This window comes from Peromyscus leucopus, chromosome 1 (genome assembly GCF_004664715.2).
Source record: "Peromyscus leucopus breed LL Stock chromosome 1, UCI_PerLeu_2.1, whole genome shotgun sequence".
NCBI lineage: Eukaryota > Metazoa > Chordata > Mammalia > Rodentia > Cricetidae > Peromyscus > Peromyscus leucopus.
The window spans coordinates 56060250-56088150 of NC_051063.1; the positions used below are offsets into that span (position 1 = coordinate 56060250).

The window sequence follows — 27901 nt, forward strand, 5'->3', positions numbered from 1 at the left end:
CCTAGGTATACGTCTTGCGTAAGCAGGGGCGTGGCCTGGTGGCGCCGTGGCGTCATCAACGTGCGCCGCACCCGGAAGAGACGTGGCAGCGGAGGGATAATCAGAGCGGCCGGAGCCGAAGGGAGCAGAGCGTCAGCTACTGGAGTGGGTCGACGCAGTCTCCGGCCTTCCGCGCTTCCCACCACAGTACGCACCCGCGGCGACCGGTATCGCGGAGGTTCTCTGAGACCCAGAATGGGGTCTGCCGGATGGGGGCGGGGTCACGAGGGGGTGGGGTTTGGGGGGCGGGGCTGGTGGTTTTGGAGTTCTTGATGGCGAGGTCTGGTTAGGCGCTGGGTCTCAATGGAATGGGGGGTCGCCTGGGGTGCGGTCTGTGCAGGGGGCGTGGCCTTACCCGTGCTGAAGCAGTAGGCTAGAATTTGGGGTTTGGACTGGTGTGAAACGGGTCTGGGGGATTTGAAAAAAGAAACGGACTGGGTCTGAGAGAACAAAGTGGCAGTCACCAGAACCTGGTTTCCTGATAACTTGGATCCTCTCCCTAGGATCGGTCATGGGACTTTGCAAGTGCCCCAAGAGGAAAGTGACAAACCTGTTTTGCTTCGAACACCGAGTTAACGTCTGCGAGCACTGCCTGGTAGCCAATCACGCCAAGGTGGGGCGTTCAGAACAGTGGTTGAGCAGGGCACTGGGTGGGCAGGCAAGATTGGCTCCTTCCAACTCAGTGAGGGGCCCCGCGCTAGATTGTAAGCTCCACAAGGGCAGGGACTTGGTTTATGATGCTCTCTGCTAAGCCTTCAGTAGGTGCTCAGTAAATATCCATTGACTAAACAGACGAAATGGTGAGTCTGATGAGAACGAGGCAGCTGGGCCTTGGCGTGGCGTGTTCCCTGTGGAGCCGGGCCCCAGCTGTGACCTCTCTCTCCCGCTCCAGTGCATCGTGCAGTCCTACTTGCAGTGGCTACAAGACAGTGACTACAACCCCAACTGCCGCCTGTGCAACACACCCCTGGCCAGTCGGGAGACGACCCGTCTTGTATGCTACGGTGAGGCCTGGGCACTAGAAGGGGTCAGGGCAGCCTGGAGACTGGTTTGCTTTAGCACCCTCCTAGCAGCACGACCATGAGCTCCTCAGACCTGGAGGCCAGAGCCTCAGATCCTGATTCTCTTAGGTACTTCCCTGCTTTGTAAGCCTGGGCGAGCCTTCTCCCCTCCTAAGTCTTAGTGTCTTTCCTTCCTGCTCTGCCAGTCTTGGAGAGCTGGAGATGACTATGACCTGTGGCGGTGAGCAGGATCCATTTTTCTAGAACGTTACTGACTCCAAGACTGAACAGAGAGGAAGCCTCCCATGTTACAGTTAGCTAGAGGGAGTCAGTAGTCACAGCCTGGTGTAAAAGCCTCAGCTTGAGTTTTTCAAGGTACCAGTCCAAAAGGGGAAGCTTTACATGTGTTTCTCCATGAAATTGTGTGTACTCATACACATGCACACTTTGATTAATACTCATGGGAGAGGCATGGATAATGAATGTATATGAACACATGTCCCATGGAATGCATGATAACATGAGGGTGATGGTTTTTGAGTATTAGCTGACATGAATGTACAGACATGTCTTTCTTACACGTGTGACTAGTGTAGGTTGAGGGAATGGCTGTTGGCTTGCTTGTATATTTATAAGCATATGCATATTTCTGCTTCTGGATATATGCATGTATCTGTGTGTATGTCTGGGACGCTTTCCTGAAAGTATTCTTGTATGTAGTGGTTTTTTGAGACTGGGATCTCATGGAGCTGACCTTGAACTCTTGATCCTCCTGCCTCCACCTCCCAAGTGCTACGTTTACAAGCAGCCGCCACCACACCCAGTCTGAAACTATTGTTGTTTAGCCATTAGCCCAAGGAGTGTGATGAGTTCAGGCCCAGAGAAGACTCTTGGAAGGGTAGATGGCATTTTCTTCCCAGCCACACCTCCTTATGGGCTGGCCAAATAGTGATTTAGTACAATGGTGTTAATAAGAAGGCCGAATGAAGCCTTGGGGACCTGGGGTGAGGAGGAAAGGGAATGGCCTGGGTATCCGCATATATGTCCATTCATTCCTGCAATGAGCTGGTGGCGTGCGGGGCTGGGGGAGGCATTGCTGGGCCTAGGCTAAGAGCCCAAAGAGTTGTCTTTCTCATGTCTTTCTTATTTCATGGGTCCGAAGATCTCTTCCACTGGGCTTGCATCAATGAACGTGCTGCCCAGCTACCACGAAACACGGCCCCTGCAGGCTACCAGTGCCCCAGCTGCAATGGCCCCATCTTCCCCTCAGCCAACCTAGCTGGCCCCGTGGCTTCAGCACTGAGAGAGAAGTTAGCCACGGTCAACTGGGCCCGGGCAGGACTGGGCCTCCCTCTGGTGAGAGTCCCCCTGTCTGTCTGGCCATCTGTTTGCCCTGACCCTCACTTGAGCCAGATTGGGTGGGTTGGCAGCAGGAGTGGACAGACTACTAACTTAGATTCCTTTCTCGAGATCGATGAGGTGATAAGCCCAGAGCCTGAGCCTCTCAATTCCTCAGACTTTTCTGACTGGTCCAGCTTCAATGGTAAGTGGTGGCCTCCATCTGCCGCCTGGGCCTTGCTTCCCTGCTCCACTGACAGTTCTCTCTCTGTTCACAGCCACCAGCCCCCCTGTGCAAGAGGGGACAGACACCACCTCTGTTGCTCCAGCGTTCTACAGCCAGGCTCCCCGCCCCTCCCCTTCCCCACACCATCCTGAGCAGCACACGGTTATACACATGGGCAGCACTGAGGCCCTGACACACGGTGAGCTGGGGAGTTTTTTTCCCAGTCAGAGAATAGAAAAAATAGTTTGTCTGAGCCTGTTCATGCTGGTGTTTCTATCCCTATAGCCCCAAGGAAGGTATATGACACACGGGATGATGACCGAACAGCAGGACTCCATGGAGATTGTGATGACGACAAATACCGTCGCCGGCCTGCTCTGGGCTGGCTGGCCCAACTGCTCAGGTACATGGAGACACACAGGATGGGGTACTGGAAAGAACAGGCCCCATGGTGGACAGTTTGATGACAGTGGCTTGGTCTGGGCACTAACAGCATCCAGTGCCAGGGCCGCAGTGAAACTCTGGCTGGGAGGCAGGCTCAGCATGTGTGTCCTTTCCAGGGGCTGTGCCCTTTCCTCTTACAGGGGTTTTGGACTTGGCTCTGAGGCCCGGTCTTGCTGTGACGCCACCTGATTTGTATTGGTTCCCCCCATGTTTAACATGTTCAAGCTTCCAGACAGTTTGTGTCCCACTGGTTCAAGCTTCGTAATAACCCCATGTGATGGCCAGTGCACAGATGGAAATTAAGGCCCAAAGAGAGTGGCTAAGGCTTCTGTCTGTGCCAGGGAAGGGCCCCAGGGCCTGACCTGACTTTTCCCTCATTCTTCTCAGGAGCAGGGCTGGGTCCCGGAAGCGGCCACTAACTCTGCTCCAGCGGGCAGGGCTCCTGCTCCTCCTAGGGCTGCTGGGCTTCCTGGCGCTCCTTGCCCTCATGTCTCGCCTCGGCCGGGCTGCAGCTGACAGTGACCCCAATCTGGACCCCCTCATGAACCCTCACATCCGTGTAGGTCCTTCCTGAGCCCATGCTGTGTCTGGGCCAGCTGAGGACCCAGAGTCCTAGGGAGAGAAGGTCGGGAGGCCTGAGGGCTTGTCTCCGCTCCTCTTCCTCAGTCTTGAGACACTAAGATCCCCTGGACCAAGTCAGTTTGAGGCGGAGGCTACAGGCCAGGTCTGTAGCCCTGTTAGTCAAATTGGTTTTCACTTGCTTGTCCCTGGGTCTCCAGCCTCCTACTTAACCCTCAAAGGAGCAGACAGGTGCAAATAAACAACAGACTTTATTAAAACACCTGAAGCAGCTTTTTCCATCTTCCTTCTCAGCCCTGTCCCCTGTCCCCAGGCCTTAGTGTCTCTCCTCTCGGTAATTGATGGCCAGAAACTCCAGGGACATGCGGTTGAAGAACATGGCTCCATTGAGCACTGGGTAGAGGAGAGAGCCCATCAGCTCAACGTTTCTGTCCCTCCTTGACACGTCTCAGGGTTTCAGAACTCCCCTCCTTGTAGCACGCCCCACTCACTCAGGATGGTCAAAGCAAAGCATCGAAGAAACTTGTCATCGGTCATCTCTGCGTAGAGTGACCCCATGGCAGCCCAGCAGATACTGATCACCTGGGAGAACTGGGAGACGGGTCCAGGAGAGTGACCCCTGACACGGAAGACACTTCGTCAGCCCCCAGCTTTCCCCGCCAGCCCTGAGCACCCCCTCCCCCCAGACCTACTGTCAGGACGACTGTGTACTGGAAGCTCATTCGCTCATAGTTGTGGGTGACACAGAAGTTGTGAACATCACTAGCAAAGACCCCCATGTGTAGGAAGAAGAGCATGAGTGCAGCTACAGTGAGCATTATGCCTGGAGGGAAGAATAACACAGCTATTCGGTCCCGCCACCTCATCCCGCTCAGCCTGGACTCAAGTCAGGCCCAGGCACTGGAGCAAGTGGTCACTGTCCAGGGGCAGCAAAATCCTGCCATTCTAGGGTATTCCAAAGTGAGGAAGGCACTGGAGAGGGCAGGGTTCTAGAACATAGCCTGATTCCAGCACATAGAAGGATGTGTCTGAGTACGAGGCTGTTCCATTGTGGAGTGGTAGGCGAAATGAGCTGAATGGCAGGAGACACCATTCCATCCCCCATACTTCCTGGGCAGCTCAACATTCCCACAGGACACATTGTAGAGGGACTAGGCAAGGGCTCAGAAAGGTGGATGAGCATGTCCCAGTTCTACAGCAAGGTTTTTTTGGTTTTTGTTTATCTTTTCATCACAGGATTTCTTTGTATAGCCTTGGCTGTCCTGGATTTTGCTCTGTAGACCAAGCTGGCCTCAGAGATCCATTTGCCTGTACCTCCTAAGTACTGTGTTTAAAGGTGTGAGCCACTATGCCAAGTTAGTCCACAGCAGGCTTTAGGCAGGTGAGTGATTAGAGCCTACATGAGTAGCTGAAGGCCTTCCCAATGGAGGGAAGGCTTTGGCCTCATCCCAGGCTCTCTAAACTGGAACACTGGAGTTCTTGTCCCTTGTCACCACAGACTTCAATGAGCAGAGATGGGAAATCAATCTAAACTACCTTTTCTTCAGAGAATATTTTGGATGACTACAGACTGATCCCCTACAAATCTGCCTTCCCCCTCCCAGTTCTGGCTACCAGATGTCATAGGGAACCAGAAACAGCAAAATGTAGTTGTCCCTCTGACTGGGCGGTCAGCCTTGTGTATTCCTGTGTTGGCAGTGCTCTTTGTGTCCCTCCCTGTCTCTGTACAGTGCTGGTTTGCCTACTCCCAAGGCTGTGTCCTTTTACAGCATGAAGTACAAGTAAGCTTCTAAAGATTTTATTACATTTAGTTAATACTAATTAACTTAAAGTTGGTTTTGTTTGTTTGAGACAAGGTCTCACTAGGCAGCCCTGGTTCACCCTGGAACCCACTGTATAGACCAGGCTGGCTGATTGGATCAAAGGTGTGTGCCACTATTGCCCAGCCTTGTTTATTTTAGTGTATGTGGTAGGTAGAGTGAGAGTGAGAGTGTCCACATGCCACTGTGCATCTGTGAAGATCAGAGGACAACTTCCAGGAATCCAGTCTTGACTGATGAGTCATCTCTCCAGCCCTTTTTGTTGTTTATTCTGTTTTTTGACAGTTTTCCTGTAGCCTAAGTTGGCCTCAAACTTATTATAAGGATGATCTTGACCCCCTCCTAATCCTTTGCTCATGTATTCTGGGACTCCAGGTAGTTAACACACCACCATGCCTGTTTTTCTTCATTTAATTTTGTTTTTGTTTCTTGAGACAGGGTTTCTCTGTGTAGTTTTGTGCCTTTCCTGGAACTCTCTCTGTAGCCCAGGCTGGCTTCGAACTCACAGAGATCCGCCTGCCTCTGCCTCCCAATTAAAGGCATGCGCCACCACCGCCCGGCTAAATTTTTTTATTTTAATTTTTTTCTGTATTTATGAGCATTTTGCCTGCATATACATGTGTTCCTGGCTCCCTGTGGAGGCCAAAAGAGGGCATCGCATCCCCCAAGACTGGAGTTACGACAGTTGTGAGCCTAGGAACATGAGTCATCAGGAAGAGCAGTGAGTGCTTTTAGTTGCGAAGTCATCTCTCCAGCTCAAATTCATTTTCTTAAATTCTAGCTTCATAGGCTGAAATTTTCATATGTACAGTTTCTAAATAGCCCAGTGAATAAGAAATCAAGAAACTTTGGTCCAAGACCAAATGAATAAATAAATGCTTTAGGTTTTATGGGTCATTTAGTCTGTGACAAAAGCAGCTATAAATGATAAGTCAAAATATGGGTGCTGGACATGGCAGCACACGCCTTTAGTACCAGATCTCTGTGAGTTCCAGGCCAGCCTGGTCTACATAGTGAGTTCCAGGTCATCCAAGGTTACAAAGGGAGACCCTGTCTCAAAAAAAAAAGAAAAGAAAAGAAAGAGAAAAAGAAGACGGTGAAGATTATGTATTGCACTTGTAGTTTGTCCCCCAGCATTCGTGTTGGGCAGCTCCACAAGCTGTGACTACAACTCCAAGGTAATCCAAGGTATCCAAGCCCTCTTCTGACCTCCTCAAGCACCTGCATACACATATTTAAAGACTATAGATATTGAAGCTGGGACAGATGTCACGTAAATTTTAATACCATTTATAATTTTTGTTTGTTTTTTTGAGGCAGGGTTTCTCTGTGTAGCTCTGGTTGCCTGGGACTCGATCTTAGGTAGACCAGGCTGGCCTCAAACTCAGAAATCTACCCGTCCTTGCCTCCCTCCTGCTGGAATTAAGGGCCTGTGCCACCACCACTGGCTTTTTGTTTGTTTGGTTGGTTTTGTTTTGTTTTTTCGAGACTGGGTTTCTCTGCGTAGTTTTGGTGCCTGTCTTGGATCTCGCTCTGTCGATCAGGCTGGCCTCGAACTCACAGAGATCCGCCGATCCGCCTGTCTCTGCCTCGCATGCGCCACCGCCGCCCGATATGTTCCGTAATTTTAATGCCCATTCATTCAGTCAATCTAGGCACATAATACATGAGTCTTTCCTGTGGGGATGCAGGATTGCGACGCTACGACTCGCCCACCTTATAGCATTTTACACAGTCACAGGAACCAGCTTGCCGAAACTTCGCAAGGCGGAACCTTAGTCTCACATGTCCTAGAGCTGCAGAGGAACGTTCCACCTAAAGGACCGTCTGGTTTCAACAACTTGATGGCTCCCGGAAGTGCTTCCTTTCCCCTCCCCAGCCTCACCCCCTTGTGCTGCGGTTGGAGCTATGGCGGCAGCGGCAGCTGTGGGGCCCGGGCCCGGGGACTCCCCAGAAGGACCGGAGGCGGACGCTCCGGAGCGTCGGCGGAAGGCTCACGGGATGCTGAAGCTTTACTACGGCCTGTCGGAAGGGGAGGCGGCGGGACACTCCGCGGGGCCTGACCCTCTAGACCCGACAGATCTCAATGGGGCGCACTTCGACCCGGAAGTTTATCTGGACAAGGTGTGTGTGCGAAGTGGGGCGGGTCCAGACCCCCAAAATGCTGGACCCTAGGTCATGCCCCGGATTTTGTTGATGTAGTGAGGAGAGCGAGAGTTCGTGAATGGAGGCTAGCCCATTCCGAGCAATATGGGCAGATCTGGAGGCTAAGCAAGCCTGGGCCATTTAGGACTGACCTGAGGGGATACGGGGTCCGTGATCTCGATGCTCACGTTCTGATAGGCCCTTGGGGAGCGGGCGTGGCCATGTCCTGACAGGCGCAAGGCTGAGCCTGGGTTGAGTTTAAGCTGAGCCTGAAGACTTTGAAAGCTGACAAATCCCAAATCCGGTCTAATCTAGTAACGTAGATTAGTATGTCACTTATAGATTCCATATCTGGAATTCCTGATAAGGGTGGAATCACGGTTGTATTGCACGAAAGGCCAGCTAACCTAAGGCAAGACAGGGGGACATGAGTGACCCTAACTGAATGCTACTACCTGCTTCTCTAGCTGCGTAGAGAGTGTCCTCTGGCCCAGCTGATGGACAGTGAGACGGACATGGTGCGGCAGATCCGAGCACTAGACAGCGACATGCAGACCCTGGTCTATGAGAACTACAACAAGTTCATCTCAGCTACAGGTGATCCCACTGGGACACACTCCTCAGAGCCTTACATCTCCCCCTGTGCTGGGAAAAACAGGGATTAAAGGAAAGAGAGCCCGATTATAATTCTGTCCCACATTAATCCACTGTCACCTCTGTCCTGGTCTTTGTGGTCAGACTCTTCTGGAAGTGACAGTTACTATGGGAGGGTTGTCCTAACGACCAAAGGGAGGGAGAAGGATAAAATGATGTGAGTTTCCCTGAAGCATGTAGGAAGCACTAAGAAGTTTCAGTAAGCTTTAGTTTTTGTCTTATTTTTTTACAGTTATTTATTTTGTGTGTGTGTGTGTGTGTGTGTGTGTGTGTGTGTGTGTGTGTGTTCATGCATATGTGTCTGCCACAACATTTGTGTAGAGGTCAGAAGACAAGTTGTGGGAGTCGGTTCTCTCCTTCCACCATGTGGGTCCCATGGAGTGAACTCAGGTCATCAGGCTTGGTGACAGGCACATTACCTGCTGCTGAGCCATCTCACAGGCAGTTCAATTTGTTTAATTTTATGAGCTGTAACTTTTGTTTCTGGTCAGTCTGCTTTGAGGGTGGACTTGTCACTCCCTCCCTTTCTTTCTCCGTTCTCATTCTTAAGATTTAATAGTAGTAGTGTTTAATTTTGTGTATGTGTGTGTGTGTGTGTGTGTGTACATATGAGGACATGTGTCCTTGGAGGCCAGAGACCAGAGGTGTCGGATTCCCTGGAGCTGGGGTTACCGTCACCTGTGAGCTGACTGGGTACTCAGTACTGAACTCAGGACTGACATGGTCCTCTATAAGAGCAGCATCCACTCTCCACCACTGAACTGTCTCTCCAGCCTAGGACTAGACAGTGTAGGTCTCATCACAGCACTTCCTGTCTTACTTTCAGGAGATACACTTGAGATTTGTGTAATAACTTTAAAGCACTTGTTCCGGAGGCAGACCGTAGAGAATGCTCACATCTGTGGGGTTGTGTCCCCATAAGTAGTCCTGCTCTCCTAGTGTCGCAATGCCCTCAGTGAGGAGGTGCTTGTCTGTTAATTCTAACCTCAAGATGAAAAGAGAGAGTGATTTCTGTGCTGAGGAATTTTCCATAGGAACTTCGCTAGTATTTTCTCATTTGTTGGAATATGTATAATGTTTGACATTTATCTGTTGCTTAATAGAGATGGCTTGAGGTTGTTTTTTTTTTTTGTTTTTTTTTTTTACTTTTTTCTAAGGAAGGAAAAAAATCATAAAGTAAGTGTTAGGAGAGCTGAGATTGTTAATCTGCAAAGATTAGGCTTGGCAAGATTACAGAGTTTTATGCTGGCACTGGCTACAGATGCCTATAATCCCAGCACTCCAGAAGCTGAGGGAGGAAGGTTGTCATGAATTTGAGGCCAGACTAAGCTATATAGCAATAGATTTGGTGTTGGGTATTTAGCTCAGTGGTAGAGCGCTTGTCTAGCAAGCACAGGGCCCTGGGTTCGGTCCTTAGCTCTGGGAAAAAAACACAACAAAACAAACAAAACAAACAAACAAAAAGCCTGAGCAATAGATTTGAAAAAACAGAATGTGAGGCCTTCCTGGTCTATCTCTGGCTATGAGGATAGGCAGAGCTGTTACACAGAGAAACCCTGTCTCTTAAAAAAAAAAAAAAAAAACAGAAAGAAAGAAAAAGAAACAGAAGAGTGAGTCAGCAGACATGGAGATAGGCCAGTTGAGATTATCCCATATGAAGGATAGAAAGTAAAAAACAAAACAAAGCAAAAAACAAAGAGGGCATAATGAAACACATGCATAATTCCAACAATGAAAAGGTAGAGACAGAAAGTTTAAGGCCAGCCTGGGCTTTAAGAGACCCTGTCTCAAAAACACAACAAAACTCTCAATTAATAGATTGTGTGTGTGTGTGTGTGTGTGTGTGTGTGTGTGTGTGTGTGTGTGTGTAGATGTGTACCAGAATATGGTCTGGGGACATACCTCAACAACAAAATGCTTGCCCAACATGCAGAACATCCTGGATTTGGCCCCTGCTCTTGCTGTTTCAGGTACCCAGTAGGGATGGCTCAGCAGGTTGAGATGCTTGTGGCCATGTCTGACAACCTGAGTTCAGTTCTTGGACCCATGTGGTAGAGCAAGAGATCCACCTCCTTTAGATTGTCCTCGACCTCCACGTGAGTAATGTGGAGTTCATAGGTGCTCACATGCACACCATACCCCTCCCAACAAATAATCATGCAAATGAAAAATAAGCTCATGTAAAGATAGACTACCTCATTATTGATTAAGGAGGTGTGACTTCTCTGACACCCACTGGTATTGCCATAACTACATAAATAACATGTTGGTTGGGATGTGGAGGATGCAGAAGACTGATAAACCAGCAGTGGAGATACACAGCTATACCCCCACTGCCGAAAAGCTTGGCCAGTCCTCAAAAAGCCAAACAGAATTATTACGAGACCAGTAATTCCACTCCTAGGAAAGAATATGTATGTATGTATGTATATATAAACGAGCAGAGTCTATCATCCCTGCACTTTGGAGGCTGAGGCAAGGGGATTGCTGAAGATTCAAGGCTAGCTTAGCATACATATCAAACCCCTGCCTAAAGAAACAGTCAATGACAAAAAAGCCCAGGTGAGGGGCCTGGGAATGGCCCAGTGAGCAGAGTGCTTGTTGGGCAGGCTTGAGGACCTGAGTGCAGAGTCTCAGCGACTGTGTAAAAATGAAAAGCATGCTGGGCGGTGGTGGCGCACACCTTTAATCCCAGCACTTCTAGAGCAGAGGCAGAAGATCTCTGTGACTTTGAGACCATCGTGGTCTATATAGTGAGTTCTGGACCAGCCAGGGCTACATAGTGAGACCTTGTCTCAAAGAACAAACAAAAAGTGTGGCAGTGTACATCTGTAACCCCAGACTGTGTGGAACAGGGTGTGTCCCTGGGGCTTGCTGGATGATCAGCCAGCTGAGCTAAAAGGGCGAGGCCCAGGTCAGTGGGAAACCCTGTCTCTAAGAATGATGCTAGGGATGGTGGGGAGGTGGCTCGGTAGTGAAGCATGCTGGTTCAGAGTCCAGAGTGCTCACCATTACACCATGGAACCAAAACTGAAACATGCTGGTTCTCTCTCAAAGGACTGCAGTTCAGATCCCAGTCAGCTCACAGATGCTTGTACCTCCAGCTTACAGGAGTCTTTCTACCCGTTTGGCCTCTGTGACTGCTGGCACACTTAGGTGCACACCAACACACACACACACACACACACACACACACACACACACACACACACACACAAGATAGGAAATGATTGAAGAAAACACTCATCATCAACCTCTGGCCTTCACATGTATATGCAAGGGTGAGCACACCCACACAGATGTGCATGCATCCATATGCTACACATGCATATGAATGTGCTCATGTGTGTACACACAAAAAATTAAAAAAAAACTGAAAACATGTTTACATGAACTACATTCAGAACTTTTGTAGCCAAAAAGTAGAACCAATACAAATAGCTATCACCAGTGTGAGTGGATAAATAAATGATATAGCCCAACAACAGTGTTCTTCAGCCATAAAAAGATGAGACATACTGATTTATGTTATATGATATAGATAAATCTCAAATATATGTTAAGCAAAAGAAGTCAGATAGGATTGGGTGTGGTGCACACCTTTAATCCCAGCACTCAGGAGGCAGAGGCAGGCGGATCTCTCAGTTCTGAGCTAGCTAAAGCTACTTAGTGAGATGCTTTTTCAAAAGAGGAAAAAAAGAAGTCAGATGAGAAAGGCCATGTGTTGTATTGATTTTCTTATGTTAAATAAACAGAACAGGTAATTCTGTGAAAATAGAAAATAGATTGATGCCTACCGGAGGGTGTGGCAAGATGTGGGGGACTGCCAAGAGAAACAGTAGCTCTTGGGTGTTCATTAATTAGACAGTGGCAGTGTCTTAGTTAGGGTTTTATGCTGTGAAGAGACACCATGACCACGGCAACTGTTATAAAGGAAAACAGTTTCAGAGGTTTAGTACATTATCGTCATGGCGGGAAATATGGTGGCATGCAGGCAGACATGGTGCTGGAGAAGGAGCTGAGAGTTCTATGTCTTGATCCGCAGGCAGCAGAAGGAGACTGTGTCACACTGGGTGTAGCTTGAACCTATTAGACCTGGAAGCCCATCCCCACAGTGACACACTTCCTCCAACAAGGTCACACCTCCTAATAGTGCTACTCCATGGACCAAGCATTCAAACACGAGTCTGTGAGGGGCCATACCTATTCAAACCACAAGTATTGATTGTAAAACCTTGTGACAATGCTAAATGTATTCAAAGCACTGAATTTTATGGTATACCAGTTATTTCCTAGGTAAGAAATAAAAAGCATACAAACAAAAAAGCAACTGGTTTAGGTTTTCTTTTTTTTTTTTTTTTTAATATATTTTATTTTATTCTTTTATGTGCATTTGTGGTTTTGCCATGGGTGTCAGTGTCCCCTGAAACTGGAATTACAGACAGGTGTGAGCTGCCATGTGGGTGCTGGGAATTGAACTCAGGTCCTCTGGAAGAAGAGTCAGCGCTCTTAACCCCTGAGCCATCTCTCCAGCCCCCCCCCCTTTTTTTTTTTTTTTTTTTTTTTTTTCCGAGACAGGGTTTCTCTGTGTAGCTTTGCGCCTTTCCTGGAACTCACTCTGTAGACCAGGCTGGCCTCGAACTCACAGAGATCCGCCTGGCTCTGCCTCCCGAGTGCTGGGATTAAAGGCGTGCGCCACCACCGCCTGGCGGTTTAGGTTTTCTTTTTCTTTTTCTTTTTTTTTTTAAAGATTTATTTATTTTATTATGTATACAGTATTCTGCCTGCATTATGCCTGCAGGCCAGAAGAGGGCACCAGATCTTACTACAGATGGTTGTGAGCCACCATGTGGTTACTGGGAATTGAACTCAGGTCCTCTGGATCAGCAGCCAGTGCTCTTAACCTCTGAGCCATCTCTCCAGCCCGGTTTAGGTTTTCTTAATCAGATTTTCATTCAAAAAATGATAGGTTTCATTATCTTTCTTCATATATTTATCTTTTTTTTTCTTCTTTTTTTAGATAGGGTCTTACTTTGTAGCCCTGGCTTGGAATTCACTCCTCAAACTCACAGAGATCCGCCTGCCTCTGCCTCTTGAGTGCTGAATTAAAGGTGTACATCATCGCTTCTCGGCCTTTTGGCTAAGATCAAGTGTAAAGGTGTACATCACCACCACCACCTCCACCTCTAGCTAATTATGCATCTATCCATGCCAAACCTGGAAAGGCTTCAGTATTATACCTAGAAAAACTTCCTGCCCCTACCGCAGGCAGGCAAAGAAGTCTGCCTTTTTAAAAAATGAATGAGTTAACAAAGAGATGCGTTTCATTATTGCATTTTCATTCATCTTTAGTCTTTGGTTTTGTCCATTCCCCTCCCCCACTGGTTTCTCCATCTTCCCTGGAACCTCCTGCTTCCCCTTGGTGCCCTCAAATAGTCTTCCTTTCTGCATTCAGGTCACATCTGTTCCATCATCCTCTCTCCTCCAGCCCACTCCACACCTTAGACCTCTTCATCTCCTCTCATGGTCTCTGTACTTTCCTGACCATACACCAGCCCGCCTCCAAACTGAAGTGTGGACACAAAGCTTTGTTCGTTTGCTGTGCTGTTGTTTTGGGGTCTTGGGGATTGAACTTGGGCCCTCATGCTTGCTAGGCAAGCACCTAACTACTGAGCTACAGCCCCAGCCCACAAAAAAATCTTTGACAGTAATTCCTCTGAAAAATCAATAGGCTTCCAAGCCAGCCAGGGCTACACAGTGAGACCTTGTCTCACAAACATAACAAAAAACAAAAACTTAACTCATAATATGGATGCTACCAAGGGAACACATCCACACAGAGTGGGGAGCCAGGCCGGAAAGGAGCATGGCAGTGGCTGGGATGTACTGAGGCAGAAGAGTTATCTAGCATGAGTGAGGAGGCCCCATGGTCGCGATCCAGCCTTGCCAAAGGAGTCTTTCTTACCAAACGCTGTGGACACTTTGTGTTTGTTTGGACATGGGATAGCTTTATTTCCAGTCTGAAGGTTTCCAGGACTGTGAAGTCAGCAGCAATGATGGAATCTCAGTATCTCTTTTTCTTTCTTTTCTTTTTTCTTCCTTTCTTTTTTTGTCTTTTCAGACAAGGTTTCTCTGACTTAACTGGAACTTGCTTTGTAGACCTTGAATTCACAGAGTTCCACCTGCCTCTGCCTCCCCAGTGCTGGGACTAAAGGCGTGCGCCACCACCAACCGACTGGCTGTGTTTGGGTGGTGGTGGTGTTTTTTTTTGAGACAGTGTCTTACTATGTAGTCCTGACTAGCCTGGGCCTTTAACTGGCACCAGTGTTTTACAGGAACTTCTCAGGCTGATGCTGTAGGGCTGGGTTGTCTTAAGACAGCCCCTCCCCCAGCTCTGCTGCTCAGGTGTAACTTACATCTTGCGTCTTTATTTTATAATCACCTTCCTTGATGTGGAACCATAAACTCAATCAGAATGGTAAGGACTAAGGATGTGACACAGTGGCAGAGCACTAGCCTGGCATGTGAGAGGCCCTGTGTGTGTGTGAAGGGGACAGTGTGAATGCTTTTGCTTCATATTGTGCAACTCATGTAACAAGTTCACTATTGGTGACCAACTTCTTTGTGAAAAAATATTTCAAAATCCCTTAATTGCATTGTGAGTGTTAGCTTTGTAGGTTTTTGGTTTTGTTCTTTGTTTTGGTTATTTAAAAAAAATAATTTGTGTGTGTGTTTGTGTGTATGTGCCTGAGTGTATGTATGTCCATGTACTGCATGCATGTAGTACCTGCAGAGGCCAGAAGAGGTATCAGATCCTTGGAATTAGAGTTACAGCTGGTTGTGAGTTGCCATGTGGGTGCTGGAAATTAAAACCAGAGCAAAGCTACACAGAGAAACCCTGTCTCGAAAAATCAAAACAAAACAAAACAAACAACAACAAAAAAGCCAGGTCCTTTGTAGGAGCCGTGGCGCTCTTACTGCTGAGCCGTCTCCTAGGCCCCATGGTCCTTCATGTTTAAAATCAAAAGTAGGTGTGAAGGCCAGCAATAGTGGCGCACGCCTTTAACCCCAGAACTTGGGAAGCAGAGGCAGGAGGATCTCAGTGAGTTCAAGGCCTGGTCTACAAAGTGAGTTCCAGGTCAGAACTACGTAAGTGAGGCCCTGACTCCAAAAAAACAAAAACAAAAAAATAGGTGTTAAACTGGATGTGGTGCTTGAATGTAATTCTAGCACTTGGAGAGCAAACACAGGCAGTTCCTCTCTGTCCTTCTGGACCTATACATTTGAGCCATCTTCCACTCTGTTTCACTCGAGATAATGTCCCAATTCCTAACAGTTGAACGTTTACCTCCTGAAGAGGCCAAGTTGGATGCCAAAATTCTGGTGCAATTATGGTAACGTCCACACCTGTGTCTACCAGACCAGACAACAAAACACCACCTATTTTTATTGTTAATTTTGGTCTTTGTTCATTAATAGAAGTTTGCCAGAAAATTTTCTTTATGTTTTTTCCTGAATTTTCTATTCTCTCTGTTTCATCATCCCGACCAGCATGACTTATTCCAATAGGCATTTGGTTATTTAGTTGCTCTGAGTAGGGGTTTCCTCTACAACTGCAGGAAAGGTTTGAACTGGGTTTGCTATGGGGGCCTGCCTGAGGCCCCTCTGGGAGTTTCCTGAAGCCTGAGGCAAAGGATTACCTTGCCTGTCCCTTGTTGATCTACATTTGTTGGTCCAGTGTTTTCCCTTACCACAGTACACTGGAGCCTTTCCTGGTCTACATAGCAAGTTACAGGCCAGCCAGGGCTACATAGGGAGACCGTGTCTGAAAAAGCCAGAATAGAAATAGATGTTAAGCTTGGGTTAGGGGTGTGGATAGAGTGGGTGGTGGGGTACAGAGAGAGCAGGGGAGCAGGGCTTGTGGCTGAGGTTTTAGATAGGGCAGTGCCTGGTGATGGTCAAGAGACCTGGACCAGAGGAGGCAGAGGTAAGAAAAGGTGGAATAGGTAGGCGTGGTGGTGCACGCCTTTAGTCCCAGCACTCAGAGGCAGAGGCAGGTGGATCTCTGGAGTTCGAGGCCAGCCTAGTCTACAGAGTGAGATCCAGGACAGGCTGCAAAACTACACAGAGAAACCCTGTCTCAAAAAATAAAAAATAAAATGGGATTTGAAGAGAGGAGACATAGAGCATTATGGGGCCAGGCCCTGAGGCATTTGGAAGGAAAAACAGCCTCCTTATACAGATTTCAGTCTGGGTGAAAGAGAGAAAGGGAAAAGGAGAGGAACTTTAGAGAAGATACTCCGTGCTCTACAAGTTCAGTGAAAATCTGGGCCATTTGGGAAGGAGGTCTGAGTGGGCAAGTTTATTGCCTGCCCTCTATGTGCAGAGGGCATCCCAGGGGTGAGCAGACAGGTGGTCCCTGCCTTTGCAGAGCTTTTTATTGTTTTTGTTTTGTTTTTCAAGACAGGGTTTCTCTGTGTAGCCCTGGCTGTCCTAGAACTCACTCTGTAGACCAGGCTAGCCTGAAAATCACAGAGATCTTCCTGCCTCTGCTTCCCAAGTGCTGGGATTAAAAGTGTGCTCATAGCTTATGTTCTATGGAATCAAAAGTTCTGGCCAGTACCAAGTGTCTCTGGTTGTTGTTGGGATCTGCATACCGTCCGATGGGAGAGATTGATACCAGAATGCTGTTCCTGGGTTTACTTCTAAGGGTTTTCAAAGAGTAGTTCTGTGCATCCTTCATCCTGAGAGGATCAAGACAGAGAAGGTGAAGTAGGAGTTTATTCTCCATTTGCCTAGCCGGGGTGGGTGCTGGTTTTCCACATTTGGAGTCCTAGTCAATACCTCCAAGATTATATATGAAAGGACAAAAATAGGGAGCCAAGAGGAACATGCAGCAGCCTCCACTAGGCTAAGTAGTCCTGGAGCCCTGAGGTATTCACATGCAGCTTCAGGTCTGGTGGGTACAGATTGGGGCCAGGGACCAGTTCCCTTCCAGAACAAAATGAGACAAAAAGGGGAAATGGAGAGCAAGTTTGGACAAAGTAGAGTCAGTCAGGATAGTGACTGGGTGCTTTTGATTTATTTATTTATTTTTAAAACACTTTCCCTCACCTTCTTCCCTTTGCACCAGGGATGGGGTGAGCAGAGCTTGTTGAACCATGCCATTAACCCCCTTGCCCACACATGCAGTGGCCAAGACCCAAGCCGTTTCAGGCAGACCACTGGTATCAGTGAGAGCTGCACCTCTTGCCTTGGTCATTTCCATTTCGCTGTCGGCGCTTGCCTTTCTAGACACCATTCGGAAAATGAAGAATGATTTCAGGAAGATGGAAGACGAGATGGACCGGCTGGCTACCAACATGGCAGTGATCACCAACTTCAGTGCACGCATCAGCGCCACGCTGCAGGACCGACACGAGCGCATCACCAAGCTAGCAGGTGGGCTCTGGACTGGCCAGGCCCTGCAGCCAGCCACCTGAGCTCTGCAGCTCACATGCCTTTCTGTCCCCTAGGGGTGCATGCTCTGCTGCGGAAGCTGCAGTTCCTTTTTGAGCTGCCTTCGCGCCTCACCAAGTGTGTGGAGCTGGGTGCCTATGGGCAGGCAGTGCGCTACCAGGGTCGCGCCAGGGCCGTGCTGCAACAGTACCAGCACTTGCCCTCCTTCCGGGCCATCCAGGATGACTGCCAGGTCATCACAGCCCGCTTGGCCCAGCAGCTGCGGCAGCGCTTCAGGTGTGGTTTCCGGGCCTGGTTCTTGCCCTCCAGTCCCGTCAAGAGTGCCCCCACATTTTGTCTCCCCTGCACCCCGCCCTGTGTCTTTACTGCATCTCCGTCCCCACAGGGAAGGTTGCTCGGGTGCCCCAGAGCAGGCTGAGTGTGTGGAGCTGCTGCTGGCCCTGGGTGAGCCGGCCGAGGAGCTGTGTGAGGAGTTCCTGGCACATGCCCGGGGCCGGCTGGAGGAAGAACTGAGCAGCCTGGAGACTGAGCTGGGGCCCTCCCCACCAGCGCCCGACGTGTTAGAGTTCACCGACCGTGGTGGCAGTGGCTTCGTGGGTGGCCTCTGCCAGGTGGCAGCAGCCTACCAGGAGCTGTTTGCCGCTCAGGGCCCCACTGGTGCAGAGAAGCTGGCAGCCTTCGCGCGGGAGCTGGGCGGCCGCTATTTTGGCCTGGTGGAGCGGCGGCTGGCACAGGAGCAGGGCGGCAGTGATAACTCACTGCTGGTACGGGCCTTAGATCGCTTCCACCGGCGCCTGCTGGCACCCGGGGCCCTGTTAGCCGCTGCTGGGCTTTCAGAGTCAGCCACGGAGATTGTGGAGCGAGTGGCCCGAGAGCGTCTGAGCCACCATCTGCAGGGTTTGAGGGCTGCCTTCCTGAGCTGCCTGACGGATGTGCGCCAGGCCCTGGCGGCACCTCGCCTGGCTGGGAAGGAGGGCCCCAGCCTGGCTGAGTTGCTGGCCAATGTGGCCAGCTCCATTCTGAGCCACATCAAGGCCTCTCTGGCCTCTGTGCATCTTTTTACCGCCAAGGAGGTGTCCTTCTCCAACAAGCCCTACTTCCGGGTACGTCTGTCTTTTGTCTATTGGTTGTTCATTCTGCCGACTGGCCCTCTGTCACCCTTTTACTAGTGCTTGGGGAACTGAGGACAAGTCACCAGCCCCCACACAATCCTTTCCCAGGCGCTCTGGATATGGATTTACGTCCTCAGGAGGCAGTCTGGAGGAGAAAATGCTATGCAGCTGGGCTAAAGATAGAAGGGTACCAGGGACCTTCCCCCGCCAGCCCCACCACCCTCAAGGCAGAGAGGCAGGATGAGGCTGTTCTTTGGAGGAGGGTTAAGGCAAAGGGCGAGGAGGAGCCCCATGCTCTGGCTTTGCTGACCCTCTCCTGCCTACGAGAGAGGACTGGTTGTGGATCTGGACCTCCTTTCACAGGGCGAGTTCTGCAGCCAGGGAGTCCGTGAGGGCCTCATCGTGGGTTTCATCCGCTCAATGTGCCAGACAGCCCAGAGCTTCTGTGACAGCCCCGGAGAAAAGGGAGGCGCCTCACCCCCTGCCCTGCTGCTGCTGCTGTCGCGCCTCTGCCTGGATTATGAGACGGCCACCATCTCCTACATCCTCACGCTCACGGATGAGCAGTTTCTGGTGCAGGTGAAGTGTCTCAGGAGGGAAAGGGAGCTAATGGTGGGAGCACAGGAGGCTGGATGTCTTCTTGTTGCCAGAACCAGACTGGCCGTCTACACTCCTCCCAACCTCCATCTTTCCCAAGATTTGCTCACTTCCAAATGGCAGTGGCTTCTGATCTGACCCTAGTACCTACAACCATTGTCCTCTGCTTTCCTGGCTTAGGACCAGTCTCCAGTCACACCTGTGAGCACACTGTGTGCGGAGGCCAGAGAGACGGCCCGGCGACTGCTGACCCACTATGTGAAGGTGCAGGGCCTAGTCATATCCCAGATGCTACGCAAGAGTGTGGAGACGCGGGACTGGCTCAGTACCCTGGAGCCCCGGAACGTGCGTGCCGTCATGAAGCGCGTGGTAGAGGACACCACAGCTATTGACGTACAGGTGCTGCCTTAGGCCGGCTGGTGGAGCCCTGATGCATGCTGGGCCCTGGATAACAGCTCTCCAGGACCAAGCAAAAGGGGCCTAACTGTACCGATCTTGTGCCACTAGATCCCCATTCCATTCCTCCGGGAATGTGGAGGCCCAGAGTCACCCAGAAAGTTGGAGCAGGGGTGGGCTGAAAATTCGGTTTCAAACTCATTCTTGCCCTGCCTTTGTTCCACTCCCTTGATTGTATGAGTGGTGACCATACCTATGATTCTCCGACTATTAGGTAAGGGAATTTTCCGTTCCTAGTGCCCCATGCTCCCCTTGCAGCACCTCTTTTCACCACCAGGTGGGGCTCCTGTATGAAGAGGGTGTCCGCAAAGCCCAGAGCAGTGATTCCAGCAAAAGGACCTTCTCTGTGTACAGCAGCTCTCGGCAGCAGGGCCGCTACGCGCCTAGCTACACACCCAGGTCAGGCTGGGCGGGAACCTCCCTGAGACAGACAAAAGAGGGGGGTGTGTGAAGTGGGCTCTGACTTCTCTCCCCTCCACCTTCCAGTGCTCCGATGGACACAAACCTCTTGAGCAATATTCAGAAGCTGTTCTCTGAACGCATCGATGTGTTCAGCCCTGTGGAATTCAACAAGGTCTGAAGCACCTTCTCGCCTAGATCCCATAACCATCTAGGGAGCCCTAGGACCCCATCTAAGCTTGACTGGCACTCTGACCATCCAGTCTCTGTCTCTAGGGCATCTAGGTAGTTCAGAGAAAAGCCACCTTGTCGCTCCAGCCCGGATGTGACTCTTGCTGTTTGTCATTAAATTCAGTAGATTTCTGTCCCTCTGTAGAACTCAGGGTTCAAAGGTTGAGGTGAAATTCTGCTCACTCAGAGACGCTGAATAGCAAGTAGCTAACCTCCTCTCCTAGCATGTGTCTCTCCATAAAACCAGGCGTCATTCTTCTCAGCACTGAAGAAGCCCAGCTACACATGGTTCCGTGCCCTACCACTTCCTGTCAGGTAGATGCTGACTCAGCCTCCTGACCCCAGGTTAATTTTATTTAATCAAACAAATGTAACACATCTTTGCATCATTAAATATTCCACAGCATAGGCGAATGTAACACATCTTAAATTAATATTCTGCAACAGACTTCAAGTATTCTTTGCTCTCACTCTTGTCTCCAAAACAGTCCTGAGTCTTCAGGGGTTCTCAGTCACTTACTGATGTCTGCCTCACTGTGGCCCAAGCTCAGGGACCGCTTTCATCCATTTCTGCTTCGTAGTCAGCTATGACTGCTGCCCCCATCTCTGATCTTTCCTGTGGCTTCTCTGCCCCTGCCCCTCCTGGTGGCCAAAGTAGATTATTCCCTCCTTACCTAGGCCCTGGAAAGTTCTGACTTCCTTCGTATTCCCTGGCCTCTGCTCAGAAGTTAGGTGTATGTCCCTCCCCCAAAGCCTACAGCCACTGAGCGGCATCCCTCTGTGCCCACTTGCAGGTGTCGGTGCTGACTGGCATCATCAAGATTAGCCTGAAGACGCTCCTGGAGTGTGTGCGGCTGCGGACCTTCGGGCGCTTCGGGCTGCAGCAGGTGCAGGTGGACTGCCACTTCCTGCAGCTCTACCTGTGGCGCTTTGTGGCCGACGAGGAGCTCGTGCACCTGCTGCTAGACGAAGTGGTAGCCTCGGCTGCCCTGCGCTGTCCAGACCCAGTGCCCATGGAACCCAGTGTTGTCGAGGTCATCTGTGAGCGCGGCTAGGCCCTGCCGAAGCCGCCACGGGGCAGCCCCATCGCCCTGTCCTGTCCTCACAGTGCCCTGTCCTCACCCCGCTGGCGGGTGTCTGGACCCGTTTAATAAACTTGTGTGGCCGCCTCCTCCCTCTTGCCTGAAGGGGCGGGACCTGCAAGGGGTGGGGTTCTGATGTCGAAGCTCGTGAGGCGACAGCGCGGCCCCGCCTCCCAGCGTTGATTGGCTGCTGTGCTGGGCCCAGGATGGGCAGGGGGCGCGTCCATTTAAAGATTGCTGGACGAGAGCAGCAGCTGTCTCACCTCAATGTCCACACAGAAGCTTAGCCAGGCCATCAGGATGGGGCCGGATATGTTCCCATGATATTTTGTGAACCATCGCTCCCCGGCAAAGCAGAGATCATGACTTCTCGTGAGGCCTCCCAGGCCCCACTGGAATTCGGGGGGCCATTGGGTAAATGGGAAGATTGGGTGTGGAAGCTGGGCCGATGCTACTTACGGAAAAGCTAGAAGGCTTTTGGGAAATTTGGAGGCAGAAAGATCGGGGTGCGCGGGTGGCAGAGTGTCTGCAGGAGAGGATGGACGGATGCTGGCAGCTGTACACAGGGGGTTTCTGGAATGGGAGACAGTTGGAAGAGCAGGAGGATGGTCTTTGGGAGGACTAAGATGAAAATTAAGGTAGGAGTATGGCGCTGGGAACCTGCTAAGCAGGCAGGTGACCCAAGGTGCCTGTGGACTTGGGAGAGCGGTCACGCGACACTGGCTCTCTCCCCAGGCGTCACAGCGATGATGGTCCTGCTGCCTGCCACCATGTTCCATCTGCTCCTGGCGGCCCGATCGGGCCCGGCGCGGCTCCTGGGCCCACCCGCTTACCTGCCTGGGCTGGAGGAGCTGTGGAGTCCATGGGCTCTGTTGCTATTGTTCATGTGGCTCGGCCTACAGGTGGCGCTCTACCTGCTGCCTGCGCGCAAGGTGTGCGTTCTGTTTTAACACTGGGGAGGAGGGGACAGAGAGGGCTCGACCAGGGGGAAGGCCTCCCCAACCCTTACAAGACCTTCCCTATACTCGTAGGTGGCCGAAGGGCTGGAACTAAAGGACAAGAGTCGCCTGCGCTACCCTATTAATGGTGCCTGGGGCTTCCCCTCCCCATCACTGAATCTGAGTTACATGGGTTGGGGTGGGTTCCAAGTCCAGCGGGAGTTGCGTGGACTAGTTCTGATGACACACTCCCCTATGGGAATCTCTGTGTGTGTGTGTGTGTGTGTGTGTGTGTGTGTGTGTGTGTGTGTGTCGCGCGCGCGCGCGCGCGTGTGTAAGTATGAAACCCCCGGGCTTACCCTGTGCTGTGGTAGCTGTGGATAGATGCAATCCCAGAACTCACTCTGTGTGGTTCAGGCTTCCAGGCTCTGGTGCTAACAGCCCTGTTGGTGGGGCTGGGGTTGCCAGCTGGGCTGCCCCTGGGGGCACTCCCTGAGATGCTCCTGCCCTTGGCCTTCGCGACCACCCTCACCAGCTTCATCTTCAGCCTCCTTCTCTATGCGAAGGCTTTGGCAGCTCCCGATTCGGCCCTGGCACCTGGAGGAAACTCAGGTGAGAAGGGTCCCAGTGAGGTAGGGGTGAGGCAGACGGGATGCCTGCCTGTGCCTTCACTCTCATTATCCCCCCAGGAAATTCCGTTTACGATTTCTTTCTGGGACGGGAGCTGAACCCTCGCCTTGGTTCCTTTGACTTCAAATATTTCTGTGAGCTGAGACCTGGCCTCATCGGCTGGGTATGCTGGGCATGCTGGGCGTGAGCGTTTAACTATGCTGGTCTTGGGCCAAGTGAAGGGTAGGGTGGGCTAGCATTGTTGGGCGGACAGCAGTCATCATTCATTCACTTGCCAATATGTTGCTCTGCCATGGAAGTCACCCAGTGGGGTCTTAATACCAAATCTTACCAAAAAAAAAAAAAAAAAAAAAATAGGTAGAGAGCATTTGGCTACCACACACAAAGCCCTTGATTCCAACCCAGCACTACAAAACTAAATATATACAGCATGACAGTGACAGCAGATTCTTGGGGGGTGAGGGCAAAGCAGGCAGGGAGCTGGGAGAGCACATGAAGCTTTGGACGCAGGGGTCAGATACAAAACGGACTCCAAAGACAATGACCAAGCACTGAAGGGAGGGCCAGGCAGCTGGGTGCCTCCAGTGGACTGTCGGATTTAACAACTTGCCTGCCATTGGTGGCCTTGACCACACACCAGCTGTTCTTGGGTTAGGATCATACATACACGGACGGTGGTGGGGATTCCAGAGAGACTCGGGCAAGGCCCTGTTTTCACCTTGCAGATCTTACGCAGAGGCAGGAGCCAAGATCCCTCTATGAATCTGAGTTGGGTTTGGTTTGGTTTTGAAACAGGTCTCACTAGGATAGCCCAGGCTAGTCTCAAAATCCAGACCTTTTCTGCTTCTCTCAGCTACAGCTCAGTACAGTCACTGTAATCCACCAGGCCTGGTCCCACCACAGACCTGGAGACTGACCTGCCCACATACACACCAGACTCTGAGGTTACTTTCTCACTGGAGAAACGGTGGAATGAAGTGTTCTTCTAAAATTACTGTGAGGGCTGGGGTGGTGGCACACACCTTTAATGCCAGCGCTGGGAGGCAGCGGCATGCAGATCTCTGTGAGTTCCAGGCCAATCAAGGCTACTTAGTGAGACTACCCCTCTAGCTCCCCCCACACACAGGGTTTCTCTGTGTCACAGTTCTGGGTGTCCTGGAACACACTCTGGCTTCAAACACAGAGATCTGCCTGCCCCTGCCTCCCGAGTGCCTTTTTTTTTTTTTTTTTTTTTTTAATTAGAGGCACCCTTAATGAAAGTCCACGTCAGTGTTACTGAAGAAGCTACACTACCCAGTCCACTGGGGCTATTAAAAGGAGGGCGCAAGTGCAGGTTCACAACAAGCTAATCCTTAGCTCTGCAGGCATTGTATAATTCTTTAAACAGCAGCCCAAGGCAGGGCCCTTATCCCCATTTTTCACATGGCAGTGGACAGTGAGCTTTATCAGGGATACACACTCGGCACCGGTGGCAAAGCTCAGATTCAAAAGCGGGAGTTCTAAGTATAGGCAGTTTCGACCTGCGTCCATTCAACATGTGAACTGACGGCTGAGAGAAGGGGAGAGGTTGACGCTGTCCCTGCTCCCACCGGAGCCGATGGCCCTGTCCCCAACCCCCTCAGGTCTTCATTAACCTGGCCCTGCTGGTGCGAGAGGCAGAGCTGCGGGGGAGTCCTTCCCTGGCCATGTGGCTGGTCAATGGCTTCCAGTTGCTGTATGTGGGTGATGCCCTCTGGTATGAGGTGAGGCTGGATTGGGCAGGGGAAGCAAGCAAGGGATCCTGAGGATGTCATCTGGACTAAGCTGGTGTGTCTGGGTCCTGTCCCTGCAGGAGTCTGTCCTCACCACCATGGACATAATACACGATGGATTTGGCTTCATGTTGGTCTTTGGAGACCTAGCCTGGGTACCCTTTACCTACAGCCTGCAGACCCAGTTCCTGCTGCACCATCCACAGCCTCTGGGGCTGCCCATGGCCTCGCTCATCTGCCTCATTAAGGGTCAGTAGGAGGGCCTTAATCCCCACCCCTTTCATTCACCCTTGATTCACTACCCATCAGGTACGGTCTCAGGCTTTGATGCTCCTCCAAAGCGGGAGCTGGCTCCTGAGTGTCCTAACAGAGCCTGGGATTTGGACAGGCTTGTGGTCAGGGCTAGGCTGAAGGCTTGAACTTCCACCTCACTACCTGATCATACTTTCCCTCAGCTATTGGCTACTACATCTTCCGTGGAGCTAACTCCCAGAAAAACACATTCAGGAAGAATCCTTCTGACCCAAGTGTGGCTGGTAAGCTGCTTCTGCTGGAGACCTGGGGGGGGGGGGGGGATGAAGGGGCGGGGCTTTGTGGTTGGAGATGAGGGGCGGGGCTTTGTGGTTCCCTGTTTCATTGGCTCTTTCTCCAGGTCTCGAAACCATCCCTACAGCCACAGGGCGGCACCTGCTGGTATCTGGGTGGTGGGGTATGGTTCGTCACCCCAACTACCTGGGAGACCTCATCATGGCTCTGGCCTGGTCCTTGCCCTGTGGTGAGTAGGTTTGGGGATGATCAGGTGTGGTGACAGGAGGCTCAGTCTCGTGTGCCTGGTAGAAGGAATACTCAGTGGCTGGAGATGGACCTAGTGCCCCACTGTGCACCCTGGGCCTTTGACTGATGAACCTGACACCTTGTGTGCCTTTAGATGAGAAAGCCCCCCTTCCCCACAGGGGTATCCCACCTGCTACCTTACTTCTACCTCCTCTACTTCACTGCGTTGCTGGTGCACCGGGAGGCGCGAGATGAGCAGCAGTGTCTCCGGAAGTATGGCCGTGCCTGGCAGGAATACTGCAAGCGTGTGCCTTACCGAATCATACCCTATATCTACTGAAGCAGACCCATCTAACCAGCTCAGGCCTGAACACACCTGGGGCGAAGGGCGCACCCCAGTCTACTCGGCAGGGACGACCAGCCTCAGAGAAGAGGTTTGAAGCCAAGAAGAGGGAGCCACTGCTCCCATATGAAGTATTTTCCCTGTTGGATAAATGTTTTCAACCTTGTGTTTCTCTTCTGTCCTGGGGTCAGTGATTTGAGGGGTAGAGGTGGAGGCCTAGCTGACTAGGGAAAGCTGAAAAGTAGTTTGTGGGTCCAGAGTCTGACAGGGTGGAACAACTGATTTCTCTCAGAAATGGGCACTTTGGGCCTGGGGGTGTGGCTAAGTTAGAGTGCTTGCTTAGCATGCACGAAGCCTTTGATCTTCAGCTCTGCATGAATTAGCAAGGGGACGAACACCTGTAATCCTAGTAGTCAAGGTGGAGGCAGGCTCAGAAGTTCAAGGTCACCCTCAGCTACACAGTAACTTCCAGGGAAGTCTAGAATAGGGCACTGTCTTTGAGGAAAAGAAAGGTACTGCCAAAATCTGGGCAGACCAGTGACATCTTTATTAATGACACGGACACCCAGCTCAGCCCGGGAGTTCCTCAATGAGAGTCCTTGGAGCAGGTGGGACCGGGCCCCCCCAAAGCCGCTCCAGCTCCCCAGTAAGGGTTGCCATCTCCTCGGCTGTGACAGCATGGGCTCGGTGGGCGCTGGCACAGTCTAGAGCCAGTGGTGTGAGGGCAGCCTCGTTTTCGTTGGCCCAGGCCAGCAGGAACTGGCACTTCTTCCGAGCCCGGTAGAGGCGATTTCGCTCCTCGCTGATCACGGCCTGTTTCCGGGCTCTGCCCAAGGTCTGCGCCAGGTGCCCCAGTGCTGTCAGCGTGTAGCCTTCTGGTTGACAGGACCCTCGCCCAGCAGAATACGAGCAACCTCTTGCATGGCACCCCGCGTACCCAGGGGCCCGGGTGGATGTTCGCCCGCTTCCAGCACGTGGGCTGCGGCCTGCAGGGCTTCCTCCGTAGAGTCGAAGACTTGCTGGGCGCCCAGGGCTCCGGAAACACCAAGCAGCGTGGCACAGAAATCGGAGAGCAGGGCGTCGTCGTCCCCTCCGTGATACAGGGCTAGAGTGTGGGCGTAGGCGAACAGCACGTTGGGCAGCTGGAAGCGCACGAGTGGCGAAGCCGGGCTGCGGCTCAGGCTGGCCAGCGCCGGGATACGGCTGGGCACCGCGGGCGGCGCCGCGGCCGCGGAGTCTTCAGCAAGCGGCACCGCGGCGGCCGCATCATCCAGAGATTCGGGCGCCGTCCGCTCAGAGGTGGACTCCGGCTCTGAACGATCCCGGCCCGGGGCACCATCCAACTCCTCCAGAAAACGCGGGCCACCCCCGCGGCCCCACCACCAGGGCCGCCACGGGGGCAGAAGGCGCCCAGCTTCGCCACGGCTCAGCAGCCGCTCGAACGCCGCCTTCTCAGCCGGCGCCAAGCGTTCCCAGAGTCCAGAAAGGCCGCTCGGCCGCGGGCCCGGCCTCAGGCCTAGTTCCTCAGGCTCATCCTCGGCCTCGCGTTGTTCGCGGAGCCGGCGTAGTGCGCCCGCCAGACGGCTGGGCGAGGCGCTCCGGCCGCGGAGCTCCCGCAGCACCTGGTCGCGGTAGAAGTCTTCCGCGCAGGAGCCATGTGCCCGGTAGCAGCGCAGCGAGCAGTAGGGCGCGTTGCAGCGCGGACAGGTGTAGCGCGCCGGCAGCGCTTCCCCGCCTGGGCAGAAGCCGCAGAGCCCAGCGGGCTCCATGGCAACTGGCGCCGCGTGTCGGGCACCACACAGCGGCTGCAGCTCCGCCACTTCCGGCGCTTCTTCGGTTACTTCCGCCTTTGTGCGTGGGGCGACGTAGGCTCCTTTCGGCCC

The 27901-nt window shown here is 51.8% G+C and overlaps 5 protein-coding genes across 10 annotated transcripts; 3 read left to right on the forward strand and 2 right to left on the reverse strand.

The window, feature by feature from the left end:
* The first annotated feature begins 41 nt into the window (after window positions 1-41).
* Window positions 42-3889, forward strand: Zfpl1 (zinc finger protein like 1). 5 transcript variants are annotated; one of them, XM_028855935.2, is made up of 8 exons: window positions 42-217; window positions 543-652; window positions 932-1043; window positions 2203-2396; window positions 2511-2583; window positions 2657-2803; window positions 2890-3007; window positions 3436-3889. In XM_028855935.2, the coding sequence occupies exons 2-8, from the start codon at window positions 551-553 to the stop codon at window positions 3620-3622; spliced, it is 933 nt and encodes a 310-aa protein (XP_028711768.1). In that variant the 5' UTR covers window positions 42-217; window positions 543-550; the 3' UTR covers window positions 3623-3889. The 5 variants fall into 5 exon arrangements, with proteins under 5 accessions (XP_028711768.1, XP_028711767.1, XP_028711769.1 ...); XM_028855934.2 differs by having other exon boundaries at window positions 69-186; XM_028855936.2 differs by having other exon boundaries at window positions 130-206.
* Tmem262 (transmembrane protein 262) lies at window positions 3862-4899 on the reverse strand. Of its 2 annotated transcripts, none has more exons than XM_028855939.2 (3): window positions 4320-4899; window positions 4151-4218; window positions 3862-4020 (listed from the first exon to the last, which is right to left on the reverse strand). In XM_028855939.2, exons 1-3 carry the CDS (start codon window positions 4491-4493, stop codon window positions 3918-3920), a joined length of 345 nt encoding a protein of 114 aa, XP_028711772.1. In that variant the 5' UTR covers window positions 4494-4899; the 3' UTR covers window positions 3862-3917. The 2 variants fall into 2 exon arrangements, with proteins under 2 accessions (XP_028711772.1, XP_028711771.1); XM_028855938.2 differs by having other exon boundaries at window positions 4119-4218.
* A 2375-nt stretch (window positions 4900-7274) lies between these two features.
* Vps51 (VPS51 subunit of GARP complex) lies at window positions 7275-21672 on the forward strand. The gene is made up of 10 exons (XM_028855884.2): window positions 7275-7571; window positions 8060-8189; window positions 17541-17687; window positions 17762-17981; window positions 18091-18808; window positions 19181-19396; window positions 19595-19813; window positions 20148-20269; window positions 20357-20444; window positions 21295-21672. Exons 1-10 carry the CDS (start codon window positions 7356-7358, stop codon window positions 21553-21555), a joined length of 2337 nt encoding a protein of 778 aa, XP_028711717.1. The 5' UTR covers window positions 7275-7355; the 3' UTR covers window positions 21556-21672.
* Window positions 21673-21768: 96 nt separating this feature from the next.
* On the forward strand, window positions 21769-26188 carry Tm7sf2 (transmembrane 7 superfamily member 2). Its single transcript, XM_028855886.2, has 10 exons — window positions 21769-21996; window positions 22318-22514; window positions 22614-22668; window positions 22938-23132; window positions 23210-23313; window positions 24773-24892; window positions 24982-25150; window positions 25357-25437; window positions 25554-25676; window positions 25855-26188. Exons 1-10 carry the CDS (start codon window positions 21903-21905, stop codon window positions 26013-26015), a joined length of 1299 nt encoding a protein of 432 aa, XP_028711719.1. The 5' UTR covers window positions 21769-21902; the 3' UTR covers window positions 26016-26188.
* A 354-nt stretch (window positions 26189-26542) lies between these two features.
* Window positions 26543-27894, reverse strand: Znhit2 (zinc finger HIT-type containing 2). Its single transcript, XM_028855885.2, is given in 2 exon segments — window positions 26543-26893; window positions 26896-27894. Coding segments are annotated over 2 exon segments (1197 nt in total). The 5' UTR covers window positions 27788-27894; the 3' UTR covers window positions 26543-26588.
* Window positions 27895-27901: the final 7 nt, after the last annotated feature.

Excerpts from the sequence above, each read along its gene's own strand:
- Zfpl1 (XM_028855935.2), top strand. The coding sequence starts at position 551 with ATGGGACTTTGCAAGTGCCCCAAGAGGAAAGTGACAAACCTGTTTTGC. Across the intron at positions 653-931 it reads TGGTAGCCAATCACGCCAAG|TGCATCGTGCAGTCCTACTT; the intron begins GTGGGGCGTTCA and ends CTCCCGCTCCAG. Across the intron at positions 2,584-2,656 it reads TGACTGGTCCAGCTTCAATG|CCACCAGCCCCCCTGTGCAA; the intron begins GTAAGTGGTGGC and ends CTCTGTTCACAG.
- Tmem262 (XM_028855938.2), bottom strand. The coding sequence starts at position 4,493 with ATGAGGTGGCGGGACCGAATAGCTGTGTTATTCTTCCCTCCAGGCATA. Across the intron at positions 4,219-4,319 it reads AGTACACAGTCGTCCTGACA|TTCTCCCAGGTGATCAGTAT; the intron begins GTAGGTCTGGGG and ends CCCGTCTCCCAG. Across the intron at positions 4,021-4,118 it reads CTTTGCTTTGACCATCCTGA|TGCTCAATGGAGCCATGTTC; the intron begins GTGAGTGGGGCG and ends TCCTCTACCCAG.
- Vps51 (XM_028855884.2), top strand. The coding sequence starts at position 7,356 with ATGGCGGCAGCGGCAGCTGTGGGGCCCGGGCCCGGGGACTCCCCAGAA. Across the intron at positions 8,190-17,540 it reads CAAGTTCATCTCAGCTACAG|ACACCATTCGGAAAATGAAG; the intron begins GTGATCCCACTG and ends TTGCCTTTCTAG. Across the intron at positions 17,982-18,090 it reads CAGCTGCGGCAGCGCTTCAG|GGAAGGTTGCTCGGGTGCCC; the intron begins GTGTGGTTTCCG and ends CCGTCCCCACAG.
- Tm7sf2 (XM_028855886.2), top strand. The coding sequence starts at position 21,903 with ATGATATTTTGTGAACCATCGCTCCCCGGCAAAGCAGAGATCATGACT. Across the intron at positions 25,438-25,553 it reads TTCTGACCCAAGTGTGGCTG|GTCTCGAAACCATCCCTACA; the intron begins GTAAGCTGCTTC and ends CTCTTTCTCCAG. Across the intron at positions 25,677-25,854 it reads GGCCTGGTCCTTGCCCTGTG|GGGTATCCCACCTGCTACCT; the intron begins GTGAGTAGGTTT and ends CCTTCCCCACAG.